Source organism: Ovis aries, chromosome 24 (genome assembly GCF_016772045.2).
Source record: "Ovis aries strain OAR_USU_Benz2616 breed Rambouillet chromosome 24, ARS-UI_Ramb_v3.0, whole genome shotgun sequence".
NCBI classification, from domain to species: domain Eukaryota; kingdom Metazoa; phylum Chordata; class Mammalia; order Artiodactyla; family Bovidae; genus Ovis; species Ovis aries.
The window spans coordinates 38,168,297-38,195,457 of record NC_056077.1 but is presented as its reverse complement, the minus strand read 5'-3'; the positions used below and the strand labels follow the sequence as shown (position 1 = coordinate 38,195,457).

Here is a 27,161-nt window from a genome sequence, read left to right as displayed (position 1 = left end):
AGGGGGTGGTTCCTCAAAGGAGAATTGGAGTACTGTTAGCAGGAGCGTGAATGGCCACTGGTCTGCAGAAACATTAGTCTTAAAGTAGAAAGAACTAGATCCTGTTCTGCGTGTGACGCTTTGTAGCTGCTTCCTCTCTGGCCTTGGGCTCTGCTTCAGGACAGGCTGTGGATTCAGGAGCTCTCCAAGGTCCTTGCAGTGCTGTGTGCTGTGAGAGTTCCATGTCATTTTTCCTGGATTCAGGGTCTGACAAGTGGATCTTCTGGGGACCCATGTTCCTCCCCCAACCCCACCCCCACTCCCCAGTCCTCCCAGCCTTTGCAGAGCTGACCTTTCAGTTATTGTCAGGAGGTCTGCATTTTTCTGTCCTCACCACAACTGATCATCCTCATTCTGGTTTCTGCTTTTTAAAAATCTCAGCTTTCATTTCCTGTTTCTTCTCCATGCTAACTTTGCCACTTCTCCCCCTGGGGTTCAGATTCCAGGTCCCTCGCTTGCTATGTGAGTCACTCAGCTCCTGTGTCCTTATCTACAAAGTAGATAAGGAATAACATCATCGTCTGCACCTTTGGGTGGTGCAGAGGATGAAGTGAGGAAGTGCGTGGAGATGGCTTACAGCAGTGCCTGGGTCCCAGTGAGGACTCGCGTATTCCTAGTGTTATTATCACCTCTGTGTAATCGGGCTGGTGAACTTGGCCATTTGCATCACTGCTTTGTGAGAGTTCCAGAAACACTTTAGACTAAACGACTCTGGATCCAGCACCCTTCCCGACGATTGGTAGAGAGCTCCTTTCAGGATTACTGTGTATATTCTGCTGTTTGGGGCAGAGAGGCATGGCTGGACTGATGCCAGGATGGGCTGACTGGATGTCTCCAGCGGTTGCCCATCAACCATAGGAAAGAGCTGAGGTTCTTCCCGATGGCTTCCCCCACCTGGCTTCCCCTTCCGTAGTAGCCTCAGCTCCCCTGAACCTCTAAGCTTGAGCCTTGGCAGAGCTCAATATGCAGGCCCTCCCTTGCTCCAGCAGACCGCTGGGCTTCCTCCACACAGATCCCACTGTCCCACACGCCCTGCCCACCTTCCTTCTTCCGCTTTCCTCTCTCGTGCCACCTTAAGTCTCAGATCAAAGGTCACATCTTTGGGAAACCAGACCTGAGTCCACACCCTCATACTTCGCACAGTCTCCATTCTAGCCCCTCATATGTCATATTACAATTGTTTGTCTTCCCATCTGTCTCGCTGACCACACCATGAGATTCCGAGGGAGTGCCTCTCTTACTCATATTGGAATTTCCAGGGCTTTATGATTGCTCAGCACACAACAGGTACTTGATTTTTATTAAAGGAATGAATATCCCTCCCTCAGTCCCCCAGATAGAAGGGTAAATTCATACATTGAGAAATGTTGGAAGAGCCTGAACGAAAGGGCAGAGATTAGCAGAAATGACTCGCACACATCTCACCCCATGGCTGCGTTTCAGCCCCCCCATCAGCAATGTGTGGGGCTGTCTTCACCCTCTCGTGACGGTAGGCTGTCTACCGTGAGCTAAGCTGAGGTGCTTAGGTTGTTCTTAAACTGAAATGGCATCTCTCTTTGTTAGCCACTGATGTTTCCTTTCTCTGTGGACATTATTTTTCACTGGGAGTAAACACTTACTCACAAGCGGTACACAGTCTTTTCACTTTAATTCTGCTTACAGTCGTTTCTCCCTCTGTAAAGCCAGTCAGTCAAATGTTGGCTGTGAAACTGGCGCTCTTGGGGTGGGACCCTGAGCAGCCTCGCTCCTCGGCTTGACGACCCCTTCTCACCACTCAGCCAGTGCTGGCCAGCCCCCAGGGTGGCCCACTCCATCCAGCTCCTTCCTTTGCACTCTGCTGATGAAATGAAGTTCAACACTTTCATTTTTCACTTGCTACTTAAGAGATAAAGCAGCTAAAAATGTATTTCCCCCATCTTTTGTAGAGAAAAAATTGCAGAAACACTGTAGAAAGTGCAGCTCAAACTTTGCGTGCATGTCCAGATTCACACAGCCAGGTCAGGCACCCGTGCCTTCATGTGAAGAGTGGATGTTTTGTACCTAAGAGAAAACCTACACAACCTCTAACAGACAAACATCGAGTTAACCTGGAGCCACCAACAGTCGCTGTCAGCTGCCTGACCCCCACCCAGTCATGCAAAATCATGGAAACACAGCCGAGTCAAATGTTCACTTGACAAACATTTTCGGAGTGCTTACTGTGTGTCAGGCCCTACTGGGGGTTCCGATTGGTCAAGAGACCTCTTCATCTGGATGAAAAGGTCCAATCGGGGAGAGAGAAATAACGTGAGAAGACAGAAAAGGCTGTAACCTGTAGTGGTTTATTTGAGTTGGGTGTATAAAGGTGGCTAATCAAGGGTTAAGGAGGATAAACTGATGAGGTCAGTGGTAAAGTACAAGGGTCAGGAGTGGACCAAGAAGCCCAGGTTAATTTGCTTAACATAAGCTACACTCCAACAAACAAAATAAAACTTGCACTCATGGGACTTCCCTGGTGGTCTGGTGGCTAAGACTTCCCACCAATGCAGGGGGCCCTGGTTCGATCCCTGGTCAGGGAACTAGATTCCACGTGCCACAACTAAGACCCAGCACAGCCAAATAAATAAACTTGCACTTATACCTTCAAGTCCCTAATATTTATATACCTTTTGGAATACAGTTCAGTTCAGTCACTCAGTCGTGTCCGACTCTTTGCGACCCCATGAATCGCAGCACGCCAGGCCTCCCTGTCCATCACCATCTCCCGGAGTTCACTCAGACTCACATCCATCGAGTCCGTGATGCCATCCAGCCATCTCATCCTTGGTTGTCCCCTTCTGCCCCCAATCCCTCCCAGCATCAGAGTCTTTTCCAATGAGTCAACTCTTTGCATGAGGTGGCCAAAATACTGGAGCTTCAGCTTTAGCATCATTTCTTTCAAAGAAATCCCAGGGTTGATCTTCAAAATGGACTGGTTGGATCTCCTTGCAGTCCAAGGGACTCTCAAGAGTCTTCTCCAACACCACAGTTCAAAAGCATCAATTCTTTGGCGCTCAGCCTTCTTCACAGTCCAACTCTCACATCCATACATGACCACAAGAAAAACCATAGCCTTGACGAGATGGACCTTAGTTGGCAAAGTAATGTCTCTGCTTTTGAATATGCTATCTAGGTTGGTCATAACTTTTCTTCCAAGGAGTAAGCGTCTTTTAATTTCATGGCTGCAATCACCATCTGCAATGATTTTGGAGCCCAAAAAATTAAAGTCTGACACTGTTTCTACTGTTTCCCCAACTATTTCCCATGAAGTGATAGGACCGGATGCCATGATCTTCATTTTCTGAATGTTGAGCTTTAAGCCAACTTTTTCACTCTCCTCTTTCACTTTCATCAAGAGGCTTTTTAGCTCTTCACTTTCTGCCATAAGGGTGGTGTCATCTGCATATCTGAGTTATTGATATTTCTCCCGGCAATCTTGATTCCAGCTTGTGCTTCTTCCAGTCCAGCGTTTCTCATGATGTACTCTGCATAGAAGTTAAATAAGCAGGGTGACAATATACAGCCTTGACGTACTCCTTTTCCTACTTGGAATCAGTCTGTTGTTCCATGTCCAGTTCTAACTGTTGCTTCCTGACCTGCATACAGATTTCTCAAGAGGCAGGTCAGGTGGTCTGTATTCCCATCTCTTTCAGAATTTTCCACAGTTTCTTGTGATCCACACAGTTAAAAGCTTTGGCATAGTCAATAAAGCAGAAATAGATGTTTCTTCTGGAACTCTCTTGCGGTTTTGATGATCCAGCGGATGTTGGCAATTTGATCTCTGGTTCTTCTGCCTTTTCTAAAACCAGCTTGAACATCAGGAAGTTCACGGTTCACGTATTGCTGAAGCCTGGCTTGGAGAATTTTGAGCATTACTTTACTAGCATGTGAGATGAGTGCAATTGTGTGGTAGTTTGAGCATTCTTTTGCATTGCCTTTCTTTGGAATTGGAATGAAAACTGATCTTTTCCGGTCCTGTGTCCACTGCTGAATTTTCCACATTTGCTGGCATATTGAGTGCAGCACTTTCACAGCCTCATCTTTCAGGATTTGAAACAGCTCAACTGGAATTCCATCACCTCCACTAGCTTTGTTTGTAGTGATGCTTTCTAAGGCCCACTTGACTTCACATTCCAAGACATCTGGCTCTAGATTAGTGATCACATCATCATGATTATCTGGGTCGTGAAGATCTTTTTTGTACAGTTCTTCCGTGTATTCTTGCCACCTCTTCTTAATATCTTCTGCTTCTGTTAGGTCTATACCATTTCTGTCCTTTATCGAGCCCATCTTTGCATGAAATGTTCCCTTGGTATCTCTAATTTTCTTGAAGAGATCTCTAGTCTTTCCCATTCTGTTGTTTTCCTCGATTTCTTTGCATTGATCGCTGAAGAAGGCTTTCTTATCTCTTCTTGCTATTCTTTGGAACTCTGCATTCAGATGCATTCAGATCCTTTTCTCTGTTCTCCACCAGAAGCCTTTCAGGCAGGGCCCACCTTCCACTTGCCTTATGCTTTACCCTGTACCCCACCAGGCGACGCCTACTGGTCAGGAGCAGTTTGAGGAGCTTCTCACAGCACTAAGTGAAATGAAGTGAAGTCGCTCAGTCGTGTCTGACTCTCTGTGACTCCATGGACTGTAGCCTGCCAGGCTCCTCCGTCCATGGGATTCTTTAGGCAAGAGTACTGGAGTGGGTTGCCATTTCCTTCTCCAGGGGATCTTTCCCACCCAGGGATCAAACCCGGGTCTCCCACATTGCAGGCAGACTCCTTACCCTCTGAGCTACCAGGGAAGTCAAATGGCACTAGTCTCACAGAATATTCAAAACCAGACCACAATCTGTGTTAGACCTGCATAAAAAAGGAGTGTTCTGTATATTTGACTCCAGGAATAAAATTTTTCCAGCACACCAGTTGCGCCTAAAATGTGCTTCATTGTGAAGACATTTACAGCCATTTACAGATGAAGTTTTTCACTAAGCTACTCCAGAGTGGCATTTCCCATCCCAGACCCCATCAGCAACCTCTCTAGTATAGAAGTGGAGCCCTGCCCACGGCCAGCCCTGCACAGCACAGGTATCATCTGCCCTGGAAGAAAAGCTTAAGGAAATTCTGCAGGTACTTTTGAGAGTAAAAGCGATGCTCATTGGAAGAGATGTTAAGACGAGAGGCACACACCAAGACATATGACCACGCTAATCACAGGGCTAAGTGTACGAGACCAAACAAAGCATCATGAAGACAGTATAAGAGAACATCCTAACAATCTTGAGGGAAGGGAGGATTTCAACAAAAGAGATGCAAAAAGCACCAACCTTAAAGGAAAAAGTTAATACACTCAATGAGTTTGTTATTTCATTGCTAAGTCGTGTCTGACTCTTTGTGATTCCAGCACGTCAGGCTCTCCTATCGTTCAGTGTCTCCCGGAGCTTGCTCAAATTCATGTCCATTGAGTTGGTGATGCCATCCAACCATCTCATCCTCTGTCACCCCCTTCTCCTGCCCTCAATCTTTCCTGGCATCAGGGTCTTTCCCAGTGAGTCAGCTCTTCACATCAGGTGGCCAAAATATTGGAGCTTCAGCATCAACCATCTGTTCTTCCAATGAATATTCAGGGTTGATTTCCTTTAGGATTGAGTGGTTTGATCTCCTTGCTGTCCAAGGGACTCTCAAGAGTCTTCTGTACAAGAGTCTTTGAAAGCATTTATTATGGAAGCAACATAGATGTCCATCGGCAGACAAATGCATAAGAAAGCTGTGGTACACATACACCATGGAATATTACTCAGCTATTAAAAAGAATGCATTTGAATCCGTTCTAATGAGGTGGAAGAAACTGGAGCCTATTATACAGAGCAAAGTAAGAAAGAAGAACACCAATACAGCATATTAATGTATATGTAATTTAGAAAGATGGTAACAATGACCCTATATGTGAGAAAGCAAAAAAGACACAGATGTAAAGGACAGACTTTTGGACTCTATGGGAGAAGCCGAGGGTGGGATGATTTGAGAGAATAGCATTGAAACATGTATATTATCAAATGTGAAATAGATCGCCAGTCCAGGTTCAATGTATGAGACAGGGTGCTCAGGGCTGGTGCACTGGGATGACCCAAGGGATGGGATGGGGAGGGAGGTGGGGGGGAGGGTCAGGATGGGAACTCATCTACACCCATGGCTGATTCATGTGAGTGTATGGCGAAAACCACCACAATATTGTAATTAGCCTGCAATTAAAACTTTAAAAAGAAAAAAAAAATTTTTTAAAAGAAAGCGTTCTCTTCAATTATTTTTTGATGAGTTTTTAGTTGGAGTATAGTTTATTGACAATGTTGTGTTTCTGCTGTACATCAAAGTGGATCAATTGTACGTATACATATATCCACTGTTTTTTAGATTCTTTTCCCATATAGGACGTTAGAGAGTACTGAGTAGAATTCCTGTGTTATACAGTAGCTTCTTACTAGTTCTCTGTTTCACATATAGTAGTGTGTATACGTCAGGCCCAATCTCCCAGTTTGTCTCTCCCCCTTCAACTACTTTAAAATCAAAAACTTCTCTTGATCATTAAGAGGGTGAAAAGGCAAGCCACCTTGAGATCGACATATACACACTGTTACATTTAAAATAGATAACCAACAAGGTCCTACTGTAGAGCACAGAGAACTCTGCTCAATATTATGTAGCAGCCTGGATGGGCGGGGAGTTTGGGGGAGAGTGGATACATGCATGGCTGAGTCCCTTTGCTGTTCACCTGAAACTATCACGACATTGTTAATCAGCTATAGTCCAATATAAAATAAAAAGTTTTTATATTTTTAAATAAATAAAATATTAACAAACAAACCCCCAAATGGCAAACCACGAGCAGGAGAAGATATTTGCAACACCCGTTGCCAACAAAGAGCTAGGATCTAGATTTATCGAAAGAATGCCTGTTAATCAGTATGAACAAGACAAACACTTAAAAAAAAAGCAAAGGACTCGAATCAACTTTTAAGAAAAAAAAGGGGGGGGGGGAAATACAGATGGTTAGTAAATGTAGGAAAAAGTGCTCAGCCTCAGCAAGCAGAGACATGCAGATAAAACCCACAATGAGACACCGCCCAGGCAGGCCACCTGGAATTGTAGGCTGATGCTATCACTGGGGAAATTGGTTGACATCATCACTTATCTCTGATGCCGAAGCTGGGACTGGCCCGGGGACAGCATTGGCTTAGATCGTGCACACAGCAGGAGCGGGTGTGAGAGCGTGCTCAGCAGCCGTGTCTGGCACAGCCCGAGTGTCTGTCACCAGTAGAATGGATGAATACATGTGGCCTATGTATTTCTACATGGGATGTTACTGGAAACAGCAGAAACGGAAGGACAGCCATACAGCAACATGGATGAATCCTGAACATGTGCCAAGTGAGCGAGCCAGACCCCCACAGAGCCTTATATGACCCTTTTGTGGTGAAACTCAAAAATAGGCAAGAAATTATAACATTGGAGGATGTACTTTAATGGTCAAAGTATCAAGATAGTGAGTACCGTAATGTTACCATAGCAACCAGGATGTAGATGCCTTTGGTGGCACTAAAGGGATGTACTGAGGCTTTGGGATTGTTGCCAACATTCTAGTTCTTGACCCATGTGGTGATTACATGTTTTTCTTTAAAATAATTCACATTTACGTCTATATTTTTCTCTATGTTTTATATTTTACAATTTTAAAAGGTTTTTTTCTTTTCTGTTTGAAAAGGATGTATAGTAAAAGTGACTGTCCTAGTTTTTCATGAGTGGGATGACTTACCAATGACAGCATCACACGAGTTTTTTTTTTTTTTTTGGCCTCAACCCTCAGCTTGTGGAATCAAACTTGTGTCCCATGCATTGGGGAGGTGGAGTCTTATCCACTGGATCACTAGGGAAGTCCCCCACACATGATTTTTAAAAAGGCTATAGTTGGAACAGTCTGGAAGAAAGGCAAGACGAGGTGAGCTGGGAATCTGAGGCAGAGAGAGAACTCTGAGATGATAGTGACACCGATGTTGAAGACGAGACGCTTGAGTTAGAAGTCATTTCCAGAAAAGTAAGAGTGAAAAGAGTTTTCTCAAGATAATAATTTATCCCAAATGTGGCTTGAAAATAAGTACATGAAGCCAAGTTAGCAAATATTATAGATATGTATCTCATTGTCATCCTCAAAAAACGGAGCCTAAGTGAGCTGTATCGTTTGCAGGTGCTTCTCTTGGGGAAAGAGCAGGGTCCCCCGCGTTCACACAGCCCCCGAACCCCGCCTGATACATCCTCGGGTTCCTGGAGGGAGAGTGATTTGCCCATGTTCACACGGCTGCTCAGGATTCTTGGATCCCAAACCAAACTGTGAAAGAGGATCCCTGGTGACGGGTTTTGTTTAGCTTGTGGAGTCTGCACCGGGCGGCCAAACCAGGTTCAGAAAACAGGCAGAAACCAAGGGCCCCTGAAGCTGCGGGGCCATCTGATCGGGAGGGGTGCAGCGCGGCTTTTGGGGCGTTAGGGTTTCTCTGATGGGGCAGTAGTTTGGCCGAGGCCAGGATACAGTGAAGGTGTGAGGATGCGGGGGAGGGAAGTGGACAAAGCGAACGTCAAGGGCGAAGGCCCGGAAGCAGGGACTTTGGCCAGCTGACTGGAGCCAGGGCGCAGGCGGCCTAGAGGGAGGAGGCCTCTGGGGCCATGGCCAACCCATGAGCTCATACTGCTCTGCAGGGACCCGTTACTGTGAAGGGTGCACAGGGTGGTTGTGACACAGAAGTGGAGGAGGAAATGTGTGTGTGCTTGCCAAGTCGCTTCAGTCATGTCAGACTCTGCGACCCTGTGGACTGTAGCCCACCGGGCTCCTCTGGCCATGGGGATTCTCCTGGCGAGAACACTATTCTGGAGTGAGTCTCCATGCCCTCCTCCAGCGGATCTTCCTGACACAGGGATCGAACTCAGGTCTCTCATGCCTCCTGCATTAGCGGGAGGGTCCTTTATCGCTAGTGCCGCCTGGGCAGCAGGGGGAGTGATAGACCGTGTTTAGCTTTCACTGACTTCACTGTCTACTCAGGGTGGCCCCTGAGGTCTCTACCTCTCCCCCCATAAAACTCCTTCCCTCGAATGGGGGCTGACATGGAACAACCTTCTAGCTGGCAGAATAATGCAAAGAGAAGGGGATTTGGCAGGTGTAATTACAATATCATATCAGTCTAGTCTGAGTTATTCAGAATGAAGATTATCCTGGGTGAGCTTGGCTTATTTATGTAAAAGCCCTTTGCAGAGGGACTTCACTCTTTGAGGCAAGAAACTCTCTCTTCTGATGGCCTTGCAGAAGCAAACAGCCAGGCTGTGAGCAACCCCTGGGGGACCATGGGCAGCCTCTAAATCCAAGGGCGGCCCACAGTCAAGAAGCTGGCTCCCTCAGTCAGCAGCTTCCAAGAAGTGAATCCGGCCGGCAGCTTGCACGGACTGACAGCAGATCCTTGTCACTCAGACCTCCAGGTAAGACTGCAGCCCAGTCGGTCGCAAACTCGTGAGACCCCCGAGCAGATGACCAGTGAAGCCGAGCCCGGACTCCTGACCCAGAGAACCTGCGAGATCATTGATGGGGCGCTGTGTTCAGCTGCTAAGTCTGTGGTCTTCTGCTGGGTAGCACAGAAAGCTAACCCAGAGGGCAGCTGCTGGCAAAGAGGTATGCTGTTCCTCCTCCCGTTATAAAGTGACACTGCTTACTTATTTCTGTGGACCAAGGGACAAAGCCGCTGGCCTCCCAGAAAGCGGGATGTGTCCACACTGGTGGTCACTCGAGAAGCAGGTGGGGTCTGCCCTAGCACTCACACAGAGCAGCCAGGGAGCGGGTGGGCTCAGCAGGGTGCTCCCGGATCGTGCAGCTGTCTCCCCAGGTGTCCAGGAGGACTCAGCCCTTCATTTCATCAGGCGGCCTTGTTAATTTTCACACAACGCTAACAGAGCAAACATGACTCTTTAATAATGCTAACAGGTCAAGTCACTAATTCATAATGACAGGACTGCGTTAGTCAAACAGAAAAACCCAGAGATGGATTATGTAATGGCCCAAGAATTTCGCTTGACTTTTTCCATAAGAAGTTACAGAACACCATCAAGCAGGACTATAGATGGCATAGTTTTGGGGAGACACAAGGTGGAAAAGAACCTAAGTGAAGGGTTTGCGCTTTCAAATCTGATCGATGCAGCAAATGGCGTTTACTTATAAACAGCAACTTTAGTCTGATGGCTCTGGGAAGAGCAGTCTAGATCCGGCTGCATCCAGGAACTCCTCCGTCTATAACCAAAACACCTTAACCCAGCTAATGAGAGACTGTGTTCTTCTTCTCTGGGGCCTTCAGTCCTGGAAAAGTATCAAAATAAACATAGCTGTAACCTGAAAAAGGTATTTGAAAAAAAAAGAGAGGGAATAGTGAAGACGTTAGTTAAATCCATGATGTTGCTACTTGGGGTAAGAGGTTGGCTTGGTAATCATTGCATTAATATATGCTTTATTTGTTGTCTGAGGTGTTTGCAATATTCAAAAGATTCTAACCATGCCATACTTATAACTGCAGGTTACACTATTTAATAAGAGAACCTCTTTAACGTATTTGCCATTGTTATTTAGATGTGCCCCAAAAGAGAGATTTGTAAAATCTGGTTCACTGAACAAGAATTGAGTTCAACAGGGTGCACGGCACATGGGCACTCCTGGGAAATCATCAAGGGAAAAGGAAACTGCTGTCTGATCTGAGGGGTGGGGGGGCTGGGCTTTCAACGAGCAGGGACATATACACTGGTCAGAAAGAGGACAGAGATCGTGGGATCTCGAAGGAGGAGAAAGCTCTCCAGGGAAAAAAGCAAATTGCACAACAAAACAGAAAGGTGAGCCCCTGTGGGGAAAAAGTCAACCCTTGTCAATGACACGTATGCATGTTTTTGTTTAGTCTAAGTCTTATCCAACTCTTTGTGACCCCGTGGTCTGCAGCCCACCAGGCTCCTCCGTCCATGGGATTCTCCAGGGCAAGAATACTGGAGTGGGTGGCCATTTCCTTCTCCAGGGGATCTTCCTGACCCAGGGATCGAACCCACATCTCCGGAGCCTGCTGCATTGCAGGCAGATTCTTTACCACCGAGCCACCTGGGAAGCCTTGCATACACGTGTAACAAGAGCGATGACAATTCCCACCTTAAGCCATTCGCCAAAACTTCCGGGCTGGTGGGGGGGGAGGGCAGTCGGGCCGCACCTGCGGTCAGTGCTGCGTGTGCCGCAGGCCTGCGCAGGGTCCCCGGCAGCACCTGGGGCTCCGAGGCAGCCCCACACTCCGCTGACAGCCGCCCACTCAGCTGTTGTGTCCTCTCAGAGATCCGCTGAAGTACCTCATTTTACTTGGGAGTGCCTTGGACTGCAAGGAGATCTAACCAGTCCATCCCAAAGGAAATCAGTCCTGGGTGTTCACTGGAAGGACTGATGCTCAAGCTGAGGCTCCAATACCTTGGCCACCTGATGCGAAGAGCCCATTCATTGGAAAAGACCCTGATGCTGGGAAGATTGAAGGTGGGAGGAGAAGGGGACGACAGAGGATGAGATGGCTGGATGGCATCACTGACTTGATGGACATGAATTCGAGCAAGCTCGGGGAGTTGGTGATGGACAGGGACTGGCGTGCTGCAGTCCATGGGGTCACAAAGAGTTGGACACGACTGGGCGACTGAACTGACTGACCTCGTTTTACAGGTGAGGAAACTGAGTCACAAGTGGGCTCCTCTTTAGTGGGCCAGGACACGCAGCCCCGAGATGGAAGAGCAGGCTGTGTCCCCTTTGAAAGAGAGACCACACCGTTAGACCTGCCACAGGCTACAGGCCCTGGTTCCTCCAGGTAGGAAGACAGGAGACCCGTTTTAGGAAAGGGCGCCTCTTCTACATGAGAGGTGAGGGTTCCCGAGCCGGAGGCACCAAGACCCAGTCCTACGCTGCAGCATCCAGCTCAGCTGGTGTGATCGTGGGAACTGCAGGGAAAGCCCAGCCTTGGAAGTGGGTTCCTCGGGCAGGGCGGCCTGTGGGGAGCCGCGGCACCCTCCACGCGGTGCCGCACCTGTCAGCGCTTTGCCCGGCAGCAGCTGAAAGTACTGGCAGTCGAGATCACGGGACACGCCTCTGGGCTCCTCTCGCCGGCTCCACGCACAGCCCTCCTCCTGGCGGAGCTGCAGAATCCCCGGCCTTTCCTTGGGTCTCCGTGGAAACCGGAGAAGGAACTTGTCCTTGGAAAGCAAGGGGAGCCACCCAGGAAAGCAAAGCAGGGAGCGGTGGGCCCATTCGAGGGGCGCCTGCTTCCTGGGGCCTCTGCTTGCTGACAGTCCTGCCCCCGCCGCCGCCCTCGGGGACCGGGAGAGCCTGCCCCCTTGGGTCCTCACCTGGCGTCTCCGAGACTCTTCTGTGACCCCCTGGACCATAGTCCGCCAGGCTCCTCAGTCCATGGGATTTGCTAGGCAAGAGTACTGGAGTGGGTTGCCGTTTCCTTCTCCAGGAGGTCTTCCCAGCACAGGGATGGAACCCTTGTCCTGCACTGGCAGGCATAGCCCCCGGGAAGCCCCCACCACTCGTTGTTTCTGTGTTCGTTGCTCAGTCTTGTCTGACTCTTGGCGACCCCCTGGACCGTAGCCCGCCAGGCTCCTCTGTCCACAGAACTCTCCAGGCAAGAATACCACTCCTAAGTCTTGGCTTTTACCAAGGATCCCTGGGCAGTGGTATTAAACGGGCTCCTCTCCGAGAGCCCCAGCTGCCAGAGGTGGAATCCAGACTGGCTTCTTCGCAGCGGTGGAGACTGCAGGCTCAGAACCTGAGAACCCTGGATTGTGAGGCCGCATTCTGTGAACCCCGCGGCCGGCCCTGCCCACTCCTCCAGGCCTTCTGCCCGAGATGGCCCCACCCCCGGGGCCTTCTGCGTCCCTCATTCATGTCGCCCCCCGCCTCCTGGTCTCTTCTGCTGGAGCATAAGGGCGCTCTTCCCGGCCCCGTCCGCGGGCTCCCTCCTCCCACCCAGGGGCCCTTCGCTGAAGCCAGCCATGTCCACCGTGCAGGCGGCAGGTAGGAGCCGGGAGGGCGGGCCAGGCCGGGGAGGGGCTGGAGCGGGTGCGGGAGAGGGTCCTGTCTCCTTCCTGAGGACCCCTGCCCTCCTCAGTCCTCCTGGCCCACCCGTTTTTCAAAGCCAGGGACGCCTGGCTTCTGCTTCTCTCTGCCGTTGCAGGAAAAGCGAGTTGTAGGGCTCGCTGACAGAATAATGATCGGAAGAGCCCGGATCGAGGCCCTCCCCGCCCTGCAGGGCCCTGAGCGATCACGCGCTGGGGGGTGGCCCACAGAGGCCCCCTCCGGACCCCAGGCCGTGCCCTCTCCGCTTGGTGTGAGAGTGGTCATTCACTTGCCCCCAACCAGAGAGATGCCCAGGTGTCACCAAATTCACTGCTTTGGTAAAACGTTACAAGTCCATGCGGCGGCAGATTTCAGAGAGAAATCCCTTCTGTCAGTCTGAGTACCTTTCACTAACGTGGCAGAGGGTGGAAATTCTCCCCTGAAAGATGCTCTGTCATCACAGAAAACAGAGCGGGTCCCAAAGGGCAGACGTCGTCTTAACAAGCGTCTCCCTACTATCTGGACACTGGCTTCTTAAGACTTTTTCAATGTGGACCATTTTTACATCTTTACTGAGTCTGTTACAACACTGCTTCTGTTTTTTATGTTTTGTATTTTTGGCCACAAGGCATGTGGGATCTTAGCTCTGGACCAGGGATCAAACCTGCATCACTTGCATTGGAAGGTTGAGTCTTAACCACTGGCCCACCAGGGAAGTCCCTGGGTCCTTTGATTCTGTAAAACTGGGAATGGCCTTCAGGAATGATCCAGACCTATTTCTAGCCCGAGGGGCACACCTCGTGGTTTCTGGAGCAGAGGGACCTGGGTGTGAACCCTCACCCAGGCAGGCAAACTTGAGCTCCGTTAGACGTTCATGGAACATCCGGCAGGTTCCAGGCACTGGGGAGCAGAAATAAGACACGAGGGGCTCAGTGGACCCGACTCAGTGGGGAGACGAACTGTCTCCTCCAGGTGGGGTGGTACCTAAGTATCACAGCCTTGATACGAGGCGGGGGTCCCTGCAGTGTCCACCCACACTCAGAGTGGGACACCCGTGGACTTTGCCCTTGAAACGGCGCTTCTGTCGTGGAAGGTGAGGTGAAGCTGCCCCCAGGAGAGGGGACACTTATAATCCTGAGGGATGCTGAGCGTCTCTGTGTAAGGAAGCCGGGCTTCCGGAGGCGAGGTGACTTGTCACATGGGGAGCGTGTGGGACAGGCGGAACGGGGACGAAGCACGCTTCCTCCCACAGAGCACCCTGCTCTGCTCCTCTGATCGTGGCAGTGACGAGAGGCGTTCGGTTCACCGTGCGTGTGGCCGCCACAAACGTGCGGACCTCGTGTGTCAGCCGTGCTTGGTCTAGACGCGTCAGTGACATCTTTTGGTACTGCAGGGCTGCTCAGAGGTGTTGAGGTCAGGTGCTTGGTAACTTACTTAGCTAGAAACTTGCCATCCACAACTGACTCTGTTCTTGTGAGAGTTACTAGGAAATTCTGACTTCAAGAGATGACTTCTGTGGCCCACTGCACGAGTGGATGTGTTCCCCCAGGCAGGATTATGCAGAGAGGGCCACCTCTGAGAGGATGAAGGGTGTGAAGGTGTTTTACTCTTAGATCTTAAGTTATTCATTTTTGGCTGCAGTGGGTCTTTGTCGCTGCGAATGGGCTTTCTCTAGCTGTGGCAGACGGGGCTCCTCTCTAGTTGCGCTGTGTGGGCTCCTCACTGTGGTAGCTACTCTTCTTGGGCAACATGGGCTCTGCAGCTTGCAGGCTCAGCAGCTGTGGTTCGAAGGCTTAGTTGCCCCGTGGCACATGGGATCTTCGTTCCTGGACTAGGGATCGAACCCATGTTTCCAGCATTGACAGGCGGATTCTTAGCCACTGAACCACCAGGGAAGTCCCAGTATGGATTTAAATACAGTAATACCTCCAGGCGGATCCCAGAGGTATTTTGGGTTTTGGTTCACTGCAATAAAGTGAGTCACAGTTTTTTTTTTTTCTTTCCCCAGTGCATATAAATGTTATGCTTACAACACCCTGTAGTCTGTTAATAGCATTATGTCTAAAAACATACATACCTTAATTTTTCTATCGAAGGATAATGGCTTGACAGAATTTTGCCGTTTTCTGTCAAACCTCAACGTGAATCAGCCATAGGTATACATGTATCCCCTCCCTTTTGAACCTCCTCCCCCATCCCCATACCTTAAAGATACTTTATTAAAAAAATACTAACCATCATCTGAGCCTTTAGTGCGTCACAGCTGTGACATCAAAGACCACTGAGCACAGATCACCATCACAAATGTAATGATAACGAACCGACTTGAAATATCGGGAAAGTTACCAAAATGTGACAGAGACGTGAGGTGAGCGTGTGCTGTTGTAAAACTGGTTCTCACAGACTCGCCACGGGCTTCACTTTCTTCAATTAAAGAAAAAAAATGAAGTATCTGCAAAGTGCACCGGACGAGGTCTTGCCTTTACTTTCAGTAAGACTCACCACGTGACTTGCACAAAATTGTCGCCTGTGTGGTATAAGAAACACCTGTGCTTAATTTATAAAATATTTAGAAAGATTTGTTTGGTAGAACTGTAAGGCTGGCCACAGGCTTACCATCAAACCGAAAACTCAGTGTTTATCTAAGAGAAATATTTAGCAAATATTTGGTAAGGGCTTTCTCTGAGCCAGGCAGTCTGTAATCAGTTACAGTCTTGGATTTTGAAATGTTATTTGCTTCCTTCTTCTTTTTTTTTTTTTGCCACAATCCCAACCATGTGAGGTTGTAACTTCTTGAATGTGTGAGCAGCCCATGTGACGGGCTGTTAGTACTTCTCAAAGCCTGCCAGAAAGGGCACCATCCTGGTTTTGGTGTCCTCTGACTACAGCTGAGGACAGTTCTTGCTGACTGTCAAGGTCTGCAGGGAGGACAGTGGGAGCTTCGCTGCCCCTAGCCAGGGGACAGCACGTCCACTACCTGACCATGTGGACCCAACCACGTCCCCTGCCGAGGGCTCGCAGCCAAACATGCACACAGACCAGTTAAAACCATATTCTCACTTCTGTGGAACTGGCAACGCTAAGATATATTTTTTTGGTTAATGTACTCATGATGTAAAAGTGGATTAGGAGCAGAATTTCAGCAATCTGAAAAATATGCACAGGAGAGAAGTAATTTTTTTTTTCTATTTTTAAAAATGTTTGACTTTGCTGGGTCTTCGCCGCGGCACAGGCTTCTCTCCAGCTGTGGCCCCCTGGCGGCACATGGGCTGCTCACTGCTGTGGCCCTCCCGCTGCAGAATCATGGGCTCTAGGGCCTGCAGGCTTGCATAGGCACGGATTCTGGGCTCCAGAGCACAAGCTCTGTAGTTGTGGCACATGGGCTTAGCTGCTTCTCGGCACGTGGGATCTTCTTGGAACAGGGATCGAACCTGCATCTCCTGCGCTGACACGCAGAATCTTTACTGCTGTGCCACGAGGAGGTGTTTCCAAGTCTTCTTCAAGAACTGTTTCTGTTAAAACGAGCATCCAGTGGCTGGCCTTTCTGGCGCACCTGGCTTGGAGACCCGGTTCGTTAGGGTCAGGAGCACTCAATCTGGGATCCAGAGACCCACCTTCCGTGGCTCGGGGACCATGGAAATGCCCCGCCACCTCTCTGCCCAGGTTTCCTCGTTAAGTGGTTGGGGGACACCGGTGCCTCCTTCTTGGGATGGCCCCAGGATGAGCTGACGTAGGAGGTGGCTTGGAGGTGAGGTTACTCCCAGAAGCGGGTCTTGCTTCCTGTTTCACACAGAGGCCATCGGAAGAAAGCATCCCCTCCGCCCACCCACCACCTGCACAGGCACCCACGTGTCCCAGATCCCGCCAGGGACCCCATCCTCTTTCTCCTCCTCCCCAAGCCCTTCCTCCCACTGCCCCTCAGCATCTGATTGTTCCTACCAACTTACAAACCTGCTGTTCCTTCCCCTTCCATTCAAACACCTGCAAACTCGCAACACACAAGAGCTGGTCCTTTTGAGCTCCTGTGGGTAGACTCTCCCACCTCCTTCTAGACCTACACACCTTCCAGCCCGGCCCGCTTTGAATACCAGTGTAACACGGCCCATCCCGCTCACCCAACCCCCAGCACCTACCACTTTGCAGCTGGCCCACCGCCCGCCCCCCCCCCCCCATTAAAGCATCAGCTCCATGAGCTGGGCAGTCACTAGTGTTGGTGCCTCCTGGGGCAGAGTGTCTGTTCCAGAACACTTGGGGGTGAGCGGCCACTGAGATGGTCTCAGGTCTGTATTCGAAGGGCAGTGCCTCTCAGATGCGCATGCTTTCCTTTGCTCAGCGTCTCTCCATGGTTCAAGTGTTGCTGGGCTCCTTTGCCTCCTTACCTGTCCACCCTGGGGCTCCCCTTTTTGATACCTTAAAAAAATTAATTATTTGGCTGTGCCAGGTCTTAGTTGCAGCAACGTAGGATCTAGTTCCCTGACCGGGGATCGAACCTGGGCCCCCTGCATTGGGGGTGTGGTGTCTTCTCTGCTGGCTCCTCTCAATCCACACCCAGGCCCTGGCACCACCGTCACCTGAGCCAGAAACTTGAGCATCCGGAGTCTCCCATATCCACTCCGGAAGTTGCCAGGTCTTAACAGGCTCTCCACCTCCCTCACACCTTTGTCTCCCCAGCTGTCCCTTCCCCATCGATTCCCCAGCCTCCTTTCACTCCACACCGCTGCCAGTCATTTTCCTAATGGTAAATCTGATGCTCCTGCTGTCCTGTTTCAGCTCCCAGCAATCCGGCCTCCTCCCAGGGCCACGTCAGGTGGCTCGGTGTCTCAGCAGGTAGCGGCTGCTGCTCTCCGGGCCGCAGCTCACTCTTCCAGGCATGCTTGTCCCCAGGCCTTCCTTCCAGGTGAGGCAGCCAGGGCCTCTGGGCATCTCTAAACAACCGCTCAGGCCTCTCTGCACTGCCTTTGTGAGTTTACTGTCTGGCTGCGTCTCTTCTGCATCCCTGACCAGTTACCTTTGTCCCTTGCAGTCTGTGCTGGGGTGGGGAGGCGGAGCTGGGAGAGCAGGTTACCCCTGGCTCAGCCACGACTGATGGGGAAGGGCCTGCTTGTTGGGTAACCTCACGTCCTCTCATTCACAGATGCGGGTTTCCAAGCTCCAGCGGAGGCACTGCTGGGGGTAGAAATCTGTTATAGGAAGAGAAGGGAGCCAAAGGCTGTGGTTCTGTGGAGTTTGATCTGTAAACAAAGACACTGGAGAAAGGGAAAATTAACCCTGAAATTGAAGGGACATCTGCCAACTTAACTGGAGTTGGATAGGAAAGGCTTAGGGGAGGGGGGGCCGGGGAAGGATGCCCCTCACCTTGTGTCCACAGCTGGCCAGTATTAGGTGGCCTGCCCAGAGCCTACTGTTTCTCTCTCCTTGGTGAGGCTTGGGGCTGGCCCTCAGTTTTCCTGGGGTGCGGCCGGGGGGGCTCTTGGTTTCACTGCTGTCTGGCTGGCTGGTTACAGCTCAGACTCCTGGGAAGGCATGGCCTCCCTAGACCTCTGCTGGCCGGAAGTCGCTGGCCACTGGAGTACAGTCGCCATTCTGGACTGGGGCCCCCTCCCTCACCCCCATCTGCCTGCCTCTTGTCCCTCCCCACAGGCTTGTTGGGAGGTCCGCAGTTGAGCAGTACTGGGATAACAGGTGTGGATGGGGGGTCCCAGGAGCTACACTCCTGATAAAGAATCACGATGCTGTCTCACGAAAAGTTAAAAATGAGGTGGGGTCTGAGAGCTGTCCCTGAGCTAGATCAAGGTGCTGGTCAGGTGAGAAAGGCTGGGAAACCCCCGATGCTGCAGAAGGCGGGGAATGGGTGCAGGGGGAGCCATGGTGTGGCCCCAGCGTGCACGTCTGTCAGGTTCAAGTTTATTACCAAACTATTAAGCGCTGGCGTGCGACAGGCCCAGGGCTTCCGTGAGGGCGTGAGGCCCAGAGGCCTTGGCGGTCCCGTTTAGGTCCCTCCTCTCCTCTGAGCTGTCTCCGGACTGTGAACCGGGGGTCAGTACTTCCCAGGTTGCTGGGAAGACTGGGGACCCAGGAAGAGCAGGGGGCAGCGCCCGCCGTCCCCAACAGGGCAGTACATGTAATCAGAGGCCACAGCCCCATACATGACCAGATTTATCAAAATAAAACCGAGGCACTGGACGCCAGCTGGGCGCGAGCAGGCCCGGCTCGCCGCAGCTTCCACTGCCCCTGAACGCTGCCCGACCCCGACCCGGGTCGCTCCGGAGGCTGAGTCCCCGGTCCTCCTCCCCTGGCGAAGACGACCAGGGGGCGGCCCGGGGGCCCGAGCCGCCGGGCCCGTCCTCCGGGCCGCCCCCGCCCGCGGGGCCCCGGCCCTCTTCCGGGACTGGTGGGTTCGGGCCCCCGGACGCCTGGCGGGTTTGGGGTCTCCGTCCTCCGAGATCAGGACCTGGCGCTGGGAGGGCGCGGCCGACAGGCCATAAGGTGACGGCGCTGGCGCGGCGCCTCTGGGAGTCGTGCGCGTGCGTGTGTCGGGGGGGGTCTCCTCGGGGTGTGAGGCCCGAGGCCGCGGAGGTGGAGTAGGGGCGCCCGCCGGGGAGGCGCGCCGGGTCTTCGTCGACCAGGCGGCCGACGAGGGCCCGGCCCCTTTAAGCGCCGGCGGCCCCGCCCCCTGCGTCTCCCTCCCCCCCCGCCCACCCCGCTTCCCGCCCCCGCGGGACGTCCAGCGGGGAGGCGCGCGGGGTCTCCGTCGACGAGCGGCCCGCGGGGCGGCCGAGGGAGGGCGCGGCCCCTTTAAGTGCCACTGGCCCCGCCCCCCGCGCCTCCTCCCGCCCCCGCGGGAGCCGCGCCACGTGACCCAGGTCTTGTGACCGGCGGGGGAGGCGCGGGGGGAAGCCCGCGGCGCCCGCCTCCAGGGGCCCAGCCCCGCTGCAGCCGCCGCAGCCGCCGCCGCCGCCGCCGCCCGCGAGCCGCGGGTCCCGCCGCCGGGCGTCCGCGCGTCCGAGCGAGCCGCAGCCGGGGGCGAGTCCGAGCGGGAGCCGAGCCGGGCGCGGGGGGCGCCGCCCGCCATGGACCACAAGCCCCTGCTGCAGGAGCGGCCGCCCGCCTACAACCTGGAGGCCGGCCAGGGCGAGTTCGCGTGCGCCCCGCACGGCTACGGCGCCATCGCCGCCGCCCCGCCGCCGCCCTACCCCTACCTCGTCACAGGTGCGCCGGGGCCGGGCCCGGGGCGCGGGCCGGGGGCCCGGGAGCGAACTTCGGGCGGAGTTCCACCGCGACCTTTAACCCCGAAACCAACTTTTCTCCGGACGTGGCGGCGGCGGTGGGGGGCGCGGTCGAGGGGAGACCTCGGGGTCCGGCCCGTGCAGGGGGTCGGGGACGGCGCCGCCCCGGGAACCGGAGGTCGGGCCCCCGAATCTGGGCACCGCCCGAGCGCCCTGAGCCCATCTGCGGGGTCGCTCGCGCCCAGTTCGCTCTTCCTAGGAAGCACGTCCATCTCTCTGCAGGTTTAACTCTATTAAGGAGACGCTGTCCACAAGTTAACGTTTAATTAAAGCTCATAGTGGGCACTTAGTGGACGCAGCTGTCGCCACTTTGAAAAGGATGCGAGCGTTTATTTGGTGGGGAGCGGGGAGGGCAGGAGAAGTGCACCTCAGACCCTCTTTCCTCCCTGCCCTCTTCTCATGTGTCTTCCTGCCTACAGGGATACCTACCCACCACCCCAGGGTCTACAACATCCACAGTCGGAATGTCACCCGGTACCCTGCCAATTCCATCGTTGTGGTCGGAGGCTGCCCAGTCTGCAGGTATGTTCCAGGCCTGGGGGCTCCAGAAGCCACTAAGGACACGCTCAGAGCCTCATAAAGGCAGGATCTGGGGGAGACGTGGTCAGTCTCCGGCCAAGCTGCTGACCTACGTCGTGGGAGAGAGCACGCCCGGTGGTCCTTGAGTCCCTACAGGGTTCATGTGGCAGAGGGGACTGGCTGTCCGTCCCTCTCCCCCCGGGGGTGTGCTTTTGGGTCATTGAGCCCCATGGGGATGGGATTCAGAAATGTCAGCAGTTGGACTGATCACCTGCTATCCCTGGTTGTGGGCTCTGCGGTTGCTTCTCGAAGGGGGCCAGAGGTTCTCTTTTTCCCGGGAAGGGTCCGTTTGGAGAGATGGGCCGGAGAGCCCATACTCAGGTGACCAGTGACTTGGAGGAGCTGGAGGGTTGGGGGGTGACGGGTAAGGGCTGCTCCATCCACATCTGGCCGGCAGCTGCGCAAGGACAGGGACACCGAGGTTCTTTGTTTGGGTGGGAGCTGTACTTTATGTCCTTAAAGGTCCAGCCACCAGAATCTTTTGTTTTTATAGGGCCTGAGACGTAGCTACTAGACGCTGTCCTGAGGGCTCAAATTTCCTGCCCTCAGGATTCTAGTGGATTCTAGTGCATGGAAGGTTCCGAAAGTCAGGGCAGACTTGGCCAGAACTGGGTTTTGCGTCTGCCAGGGGGCAGCCTGTGGGGGTGGGGGTGTGGGTGCGGAAGTCGGAGTTGGTGAGATGGAATTGAGAAACTCTGGTTTCCTTAGTTTCAAAAGCGTGTCAGGAAGGCCCTGAGCAGCGTCCGAAGGAAGTTAACAGTTTGAGTCTTGGGCATCAGCTGTGCAGGGAGGACTGGAGGGCCGGGGAAGAAGGGCGCCTAGGAATGGGGGCGGAACTGGACCCCCGGAGCCAGCCACGTGCTTGCTGAGGGAGCGGTGGGCAGGGGAGAGCCCTCTGGGTATCGGTGGCCGGGGCACCCTGAATGGCATACCTGAAACAGGTGTGTCTTCTGACACAGCTGGTGACAGTCTGGCCTTTGGTGAACGTGAAGGGGGAAGGGAGACGACTGGCTGCCTCCAGAGCCGCTCCCTGCCCCGGGCATCTGTGGGCGGCAGAGCCGATCGGTTGGAGGCACGTGGATGGGCTTGGAGTGGGGAGGCGTGGCCCTGGAGGTTGGTCACGTGCCGCGGGACAGGGCAAGGGTCAAGGCTGGTCTTGGCCAAGAGAGCCCCCGGGGGAAGTGGCACAGTGGGGTGGGGAGAGGGAACCGCTGCGCTTGGCTTCCACACGGGTCCTGGGCGCCCAGGCCCATGTGCGCAGCCCAGCTGGGTGACTCCAGGGGCTTGTTTTGGGCACAAGCAGTCTCGAGCCATCTCCTAGTCGAAGGAGGGCGCTAGGCTGGCAGCCAAGGAGTCTGAGGAAGGCCCCTGGAGCGGGGCCCTCCAGCTGGGGTTTCAGCGTTTCGGAGCGGGGCCCAGCCTTCTGGGAGCCGGGCTCCTGTCCTGGTCGTGCCAGCTGCCGGCAGGCCCGGTGCCCCATCTGGGCAGGGGAACGCTGGTGGATGCTCCGGGGTCTGCCTGGCCCCGGGCCCTGGATGGAGGAAAGGAGACCAGCAACCGGTCCTGGGGGCCGAGATCCCCAGGCTCCTCAGGACAGGAGTGATTCCCATGGAGTGGGACCCTGGCTCCCGCCCTCGGCCCTGTCCCTCGGCTCTTCTGGGAAGGGTCGTGGGCTCCGGGCTGGTGAAGGCTGGGGTGGGGAGTGCCCTGCATCCAGAACAGGTTGGGGTCGCAGTCCTCCCGGCCTCTGGGCAGTGGGCGCAATGAGAGGGGAGCACGTGTGCTGAGGACAAGTTTCGGGGCCCCGGTCAGGCCTGACCCCCTCGCTGCCTCTGAGGCGTGTCCTCCTCGGCCCTGATGTCGTCGGAGGACAGAGGGCAGCAGCTGGGCTACTCTGCGGGGGTGCTGCCCTGCCGCAGGGCCCTCCGCTGCTGCAGGCCAGGGGCCAGGTGTGTCCAAGGAGCCTCGGCGGGTCTGGGGAGTCGGCACCTCGAGGAGGCTGAGGAGGGTCCCCTGGGGACTGGCTGGCCTGTCTGGCGACAGCGGTGCATCGGGAGACAGGTGGCTTGTCCTGTGACCGTGCTTCTTCCTTCTCAGCCCGCCTGCCTGGCCCGCCTGCCCTGGGAGCCCAGCAGGTGTCTGCGGGAGTCACACGTCTGTGATTCCCCGAGCGAGGCCTGTGCCGCTTGTTCCTCTGCCGCCGTCGGGGCCCATGTGGGTGGCCCGACCCCGTCTCCCGTTTTTAGCGGCAGGAGGTGAGCGCGCGCACGCTACCTCTGACCACCCTCGGCCCGTGGGCCGGGCACCTCCTGGCCCAGGCCTCGGCCTTGTCTGAGGCGGTCCTCCCCTGGTGCGGGGCCTGTCCCGGGATGCCGGATGCGGAGGCAGGGCTGCGGGAGGCGGGCCTGTGCAGACGGCACCGGCCCCGGCATGGAGGCCAGAGGTGCGTCCTGGCTCAGGGTCCTTCTGGGTGCCGCTGGGTGTTGGTTCTGGGGTGACCAGGGGGTGAAGGGGCTCCAGGGTGGCCAGGGTCTTGGAAGCTGAGACAGGCACGAAGGGGGCAGCTGCAGGGAGGCAGATGCTGCCCGCAAATCAGGGCAGTGAGGAGGCCAGCACCCCATCCTCCCATGCCCAGGGGGCATCCCCAGCCTGAGCCCAGCCCTGAGCTGCAGTGGGCGGGGTGCGTAGAGCTGGTGGGGCGTCCAGCCCAGCTTGTCCTGGACTGAGCCTGGTGTTCCCTGAGTCCCCTGTGGGCCTCGAGTCTTGTGGGTGCCCCTGTTCCCCACCTCCCCGGAGGTCCTGAGACCTGCCCCGGGGAGGCCTGCTTAGAGTGGGGCATGTGTGTCCTGAGGGGACGAGATGTGACCTGGTCTTTGAAGGGGGCTGCCTGGTGCTTTGGGGCACCCTGCCCTGTCCCTACCTGGCTCCGGGCTCACGGCTCGTGGAGGAGGCGGAGTCCTCCGGCCCCTGCCCAGGAGGCTGGCTGGTGCTGCTGCTGCCACCGGGTCTCGGAGGGCGGGGGCTCAGAGAGCAGGGGCCCTGGCTGGGTCTGGGCTCTTCGCGGCCCCATCAGGTTTTGGTCCAGCTTCCTGGGGAGGGAGCCCCACCTAGCTGAGCGCCCAGCTTCTCCGTGAGGTCAGAGGCAGCGAGATAACGTGTGTTTAGTTCCCTGATTTCTCCAGTTTCCATATCTTTCTCACCTTCGTTGTGGAGGAACACAGATGGGGTCTTGCTCAGTCTGGATTCAGAAGCTGTTGGTAAAGAGCTGAGCTGATCGGGGCTCCTGAGGGGCTTGGAGGAGACACCAGGTTGCTCAGGAGGGGCTGGCAGGATGGGCGGGGGGTCCGCAGGGACTGGGTGTCTGTACCCTGGGGCTCGTTGCCGTGTCAGGATCTGCCTAGAGACCAGCCTGAGTTTCTCAGTTTCAAAGATTCTGGGTTTTTAAAAAGTAAATCACACCCACTCTGCTTTTGCGGTCCAGGCAGGCAGCACCCATCGTCAGAAGCGAACATCTCTGCAGCAGGACACACATTCCCGTAAAGTGGACACGTTAAGACTGTAAATGGCCACATGGTAGTTGAGGTCACAGTGGCTGCGAGCTGGGTTTGTTACCAACTTTATTAAAAAGTCCCGCTTTCAGAGCCTTTGGTGTTTGAGGCTGTAGCTCAGGTGTGGGCTTAGGGTGCAGGTGAGGCTCGGAGGCTCCTGGTCCCTGGGGTGGCGGGGGCGGGTGTGAGCAGAGCCTCTCTCCTTGCCTGAGGGGAGCGGCCCTGTTCTTCCCCAGAGACTCGGGGTGGCCTGGCCCCCCCGGGGGGGTGAGGGGGAGTTGTCCCATCAAACCCAGACTCCCACCAAGGGCGTGGGACGGGCTGCCCTGTGCTTCGGCTGGAGAGAGGGAAGGATCCGCACAGAAGATGCCGCAGGTCTGCTGGCTGAGGCGTGCAGGGCACAGGGCAGGCTGTCGGGGGCCTCCGTGTCTGCCCTCAGGCTGCAGAAGGCCCGACGAGAGCCTGCCCCCTCCCCCTGTGCCCTGTAGACTGGGTCTGGGTCTGGGTGGGGAGTTGATGGGGTGGGGCTGCTGCTGTTTGACCCTTGACCCCAGAGGCCAGGAGATGTCCCAGAGGGGCTGTCTGTGTGGAACAGCTGGGCCAGCCCTGCCCGTGCCCTGGGGGGAGGTGGACGCCTCTAGGCTTCTCCAGCCTGGCGTGCCCTTCAGCGTTCCTGGAGCCCCCGAGGGGACGCACGGGGTTCTAGGCTCTGCCTCTTAGCAGTTTGGGCCTTAAGTGAGATGACAGGGCGTCCAGGCTGGGTGGGTGCTCGGGGAGTGTCTGTCATTGGGCCCCCCTGTTCCTGGAGGGGCACGAGGCACCCGGTGACTCTGGGGCAGGCCTCTCCCAAACGGTCTCAGCTGGTGCGGCTGACCCAGCAGGAGGCCTGGGCCCTTGTCTGCTGCTTCCCCCTTGGATGTTTTGACCAAGCGGACAAACTGCTGTGACTCGGGTTCAACCACAGGTAGAGGAGGTGGGGTAGGCGCCCCGAGGGGGGCCCTAGCCCCCTAGCTGCGCTCCAGTGGCCTGAGGGGCATCCCTGCCCACGTGGGGCCCTGGTGGCGGCACCCCCCACCCCCCTAAGCACAGCCCCAGAGCTTTCTTAGCGGGGGCTCCTGCCTCCTGGGCTGCGGGCCCTGGGAGCTGGGCAGGTGTGGCCTGGGCAGGCAGGGGCTCAGAGGTGTGGTGCCAGCCTTGTGCTTCCCCTTGGGGCGGGCCTGGCCCGCGGGCGGCTTTATTGCCGGGCTGCTCGGACCTTTCCTGAACTCAACGCGGGGCTCCAGGGGAGGGCAGAGAATTGGGTTCCCTAAGAACCCTCTTTGGCTTTCTGCAACGTCCTGGGGCTGCTGGAGAGAGTGCGTGTTTCCTTGAGGCTGTTCCAGCTGGCGTTTGCAGGTGCTAGGGCTTCACGAAGATGGGGAGGGCGTGGGCTGGGGTGGGTCCTGGTTCTCCCACAACGCCGCCCCCCGCAGCTCCGGGGCGGGAGGGAAACAGTTCTGGGGGTGGGGGCTGGCGTCGGGGGGTGGTCTCTGCAGCTGTCAGGGCGCGTGGCAGCTCCTGCTCCACCCGCCTTGGGGGCCTTGGAGAAGGACCCCGGCCCTGGGCGGTGACCTCTTGGGATGTGGTTGGGGGCTGGCCCCTCGTGGTCCCGGGCGTCAGACACTGGGCACGTGGAGGGTTAATGTGACTTTTTCCCAAGAGGAGCTTTGAGATTAAACCTCCCAAGGTAAGTGACACGGTGTGAACCTGGGTGATTTCAACCTTTTGCTGAAACCTGCTGCCCCCTCCTCCCACCAGTAAAAGCCACACACAATCCAAACTGTCACTTTTCTTGGAATTTCCCTCTAGGGCATGGAAAAGTAAGTCTAAAACTTTCAAGTGACTTGGGTTTCGTGTTCTTAGCGATGTAAGTGTTTATGGGAACCAGCATTTGCTGCTGAGAGAGTGCACGTGGCCAAGTGCTCAGCCGGCACCCCCGCGTGTTTCTCTGCAGCGGCACCCTGACCGCACGCCCCCTTGTCTCCGCAGGGTCGGGGTCCTGGAGGACTCGTTCACCTTCCTGGGCATCTTCTTGGCCATCGTCCTGTTCCCCTTTGGGTTCATCTGCTGTTTCGCCTTGAGGAAGCGAAGATGCCCCAACTGTGGAGCCAACTTCACTTAAAGGGAAGAGCGCACCTGGCTCTCCCACACCCCGCTATCTTTTTCTAATGTAAATGTCGTGTACAATAGCTTTATCTGGTGAAGCTTCTGGACTGTTTTGTACAGTGAGGCGGGTGGACTGGGCAGGCGAGGAGGGGCATAGGGAGGGGTCGGAGTGAGGACGCGGGCAGCTCCGCTCCCAGGCGACCACACTCAATAAAGCGCTGCTTTTATTTTTCGCAGTCTTCAATTTGAGAAAGGGGAGAAACACTGTTTTAAATAAACGAGATCCATACCATTGGTTCCCTGGTTCTGCTTATTCAGTGTGCGCGCGCTGTCACAAAAGAGCCTCACCAGCCCTGACCCCCAACACCATCCAGTTCAGGTGACCTTCCCTTACACAGCTCAAAGA

At 54.8% G+C, this 27,161-nt stretch overlaps 1 protein-coding gene and 1 long non-coding RNA gene across 3 annotated transcripts; one reads left to right on the top strand and one right to left on the bottom strand.

Moving 5' to 3' along the window:
• Nucleotides 1–10,025: 10,025 nt before the first annotated feature.
• On the bottom strand, nucleotides 10,026–19,874 carry LOC121817891 (uncharacterized). The gene is made up of 2 exons (XR_006057984.2): nucleotides 12,164–19,874; nucleotides 10,026–10,428 (listed from the first exon to the last, which is right to left on the bottom strand). It is a non-coding gene; the product is annotated as an uncharacterized LOC121817891 (long non-coding RNA).
• Nucleotides 19,875–20,091: 217 nt separating this feature from the next.
• On the top strand, nucleotides 20,092–27,047 carry BRI3 (brain protein I3). Of its 2 annotated transcripts, none has more exons than XM_027961926.3 (3): nucleotides 20,092–20,406; nucleotides 20,903–21,005; nucleotides 26,639–27,047. In XM_027961926.3, the coding sequence occupies exons 1-3, from the start codon at nucleotides 20,268–20,270 to the stop codon at nucleotides 26,769–26,771; spliced, it is 375 nt and encodes a 124-aa protein (XP_027817727.1). In that variant the 5' UTR covers nucleotides 20,092–20,267; the 3' UTR covers nucleotides 26,772–27,047. The 2 variants fall into 2 exon arrangements, with proteins under 2 accessions (XP_027817727.1, XP_042096395.1); XM_042240461.1 differs by having other exon boundaries at nucleotides 20,253–20,705.
• The last annotated feature ends 114 nt before the right edge of the window (nucleotides 27,048–27,161 follow it).

Coding starts and splice junctions, on each gene's coding strand:
- BRI3 (XM_042240461.1), top strand. CDS start 20,268: ATGGACCACAAGCCCCTGCTGCAGGAGCGGCCGCCCGCCTACAACCTG. Junction 20,706..20,902: donor GCACGTCCATCTCTCTGCAG/GTTTAACTCTAT, acceptor TCCTGCCTACAG/GGATACCTACCCACCACCCC. Junction 21,006..26,638: donor GGAGGCTGCCCAGTCTGCAG/GTATGTTCCAGG, acceptor TTGTCTCCGCAG/GGTCGGGGTCCTGGAGGACT.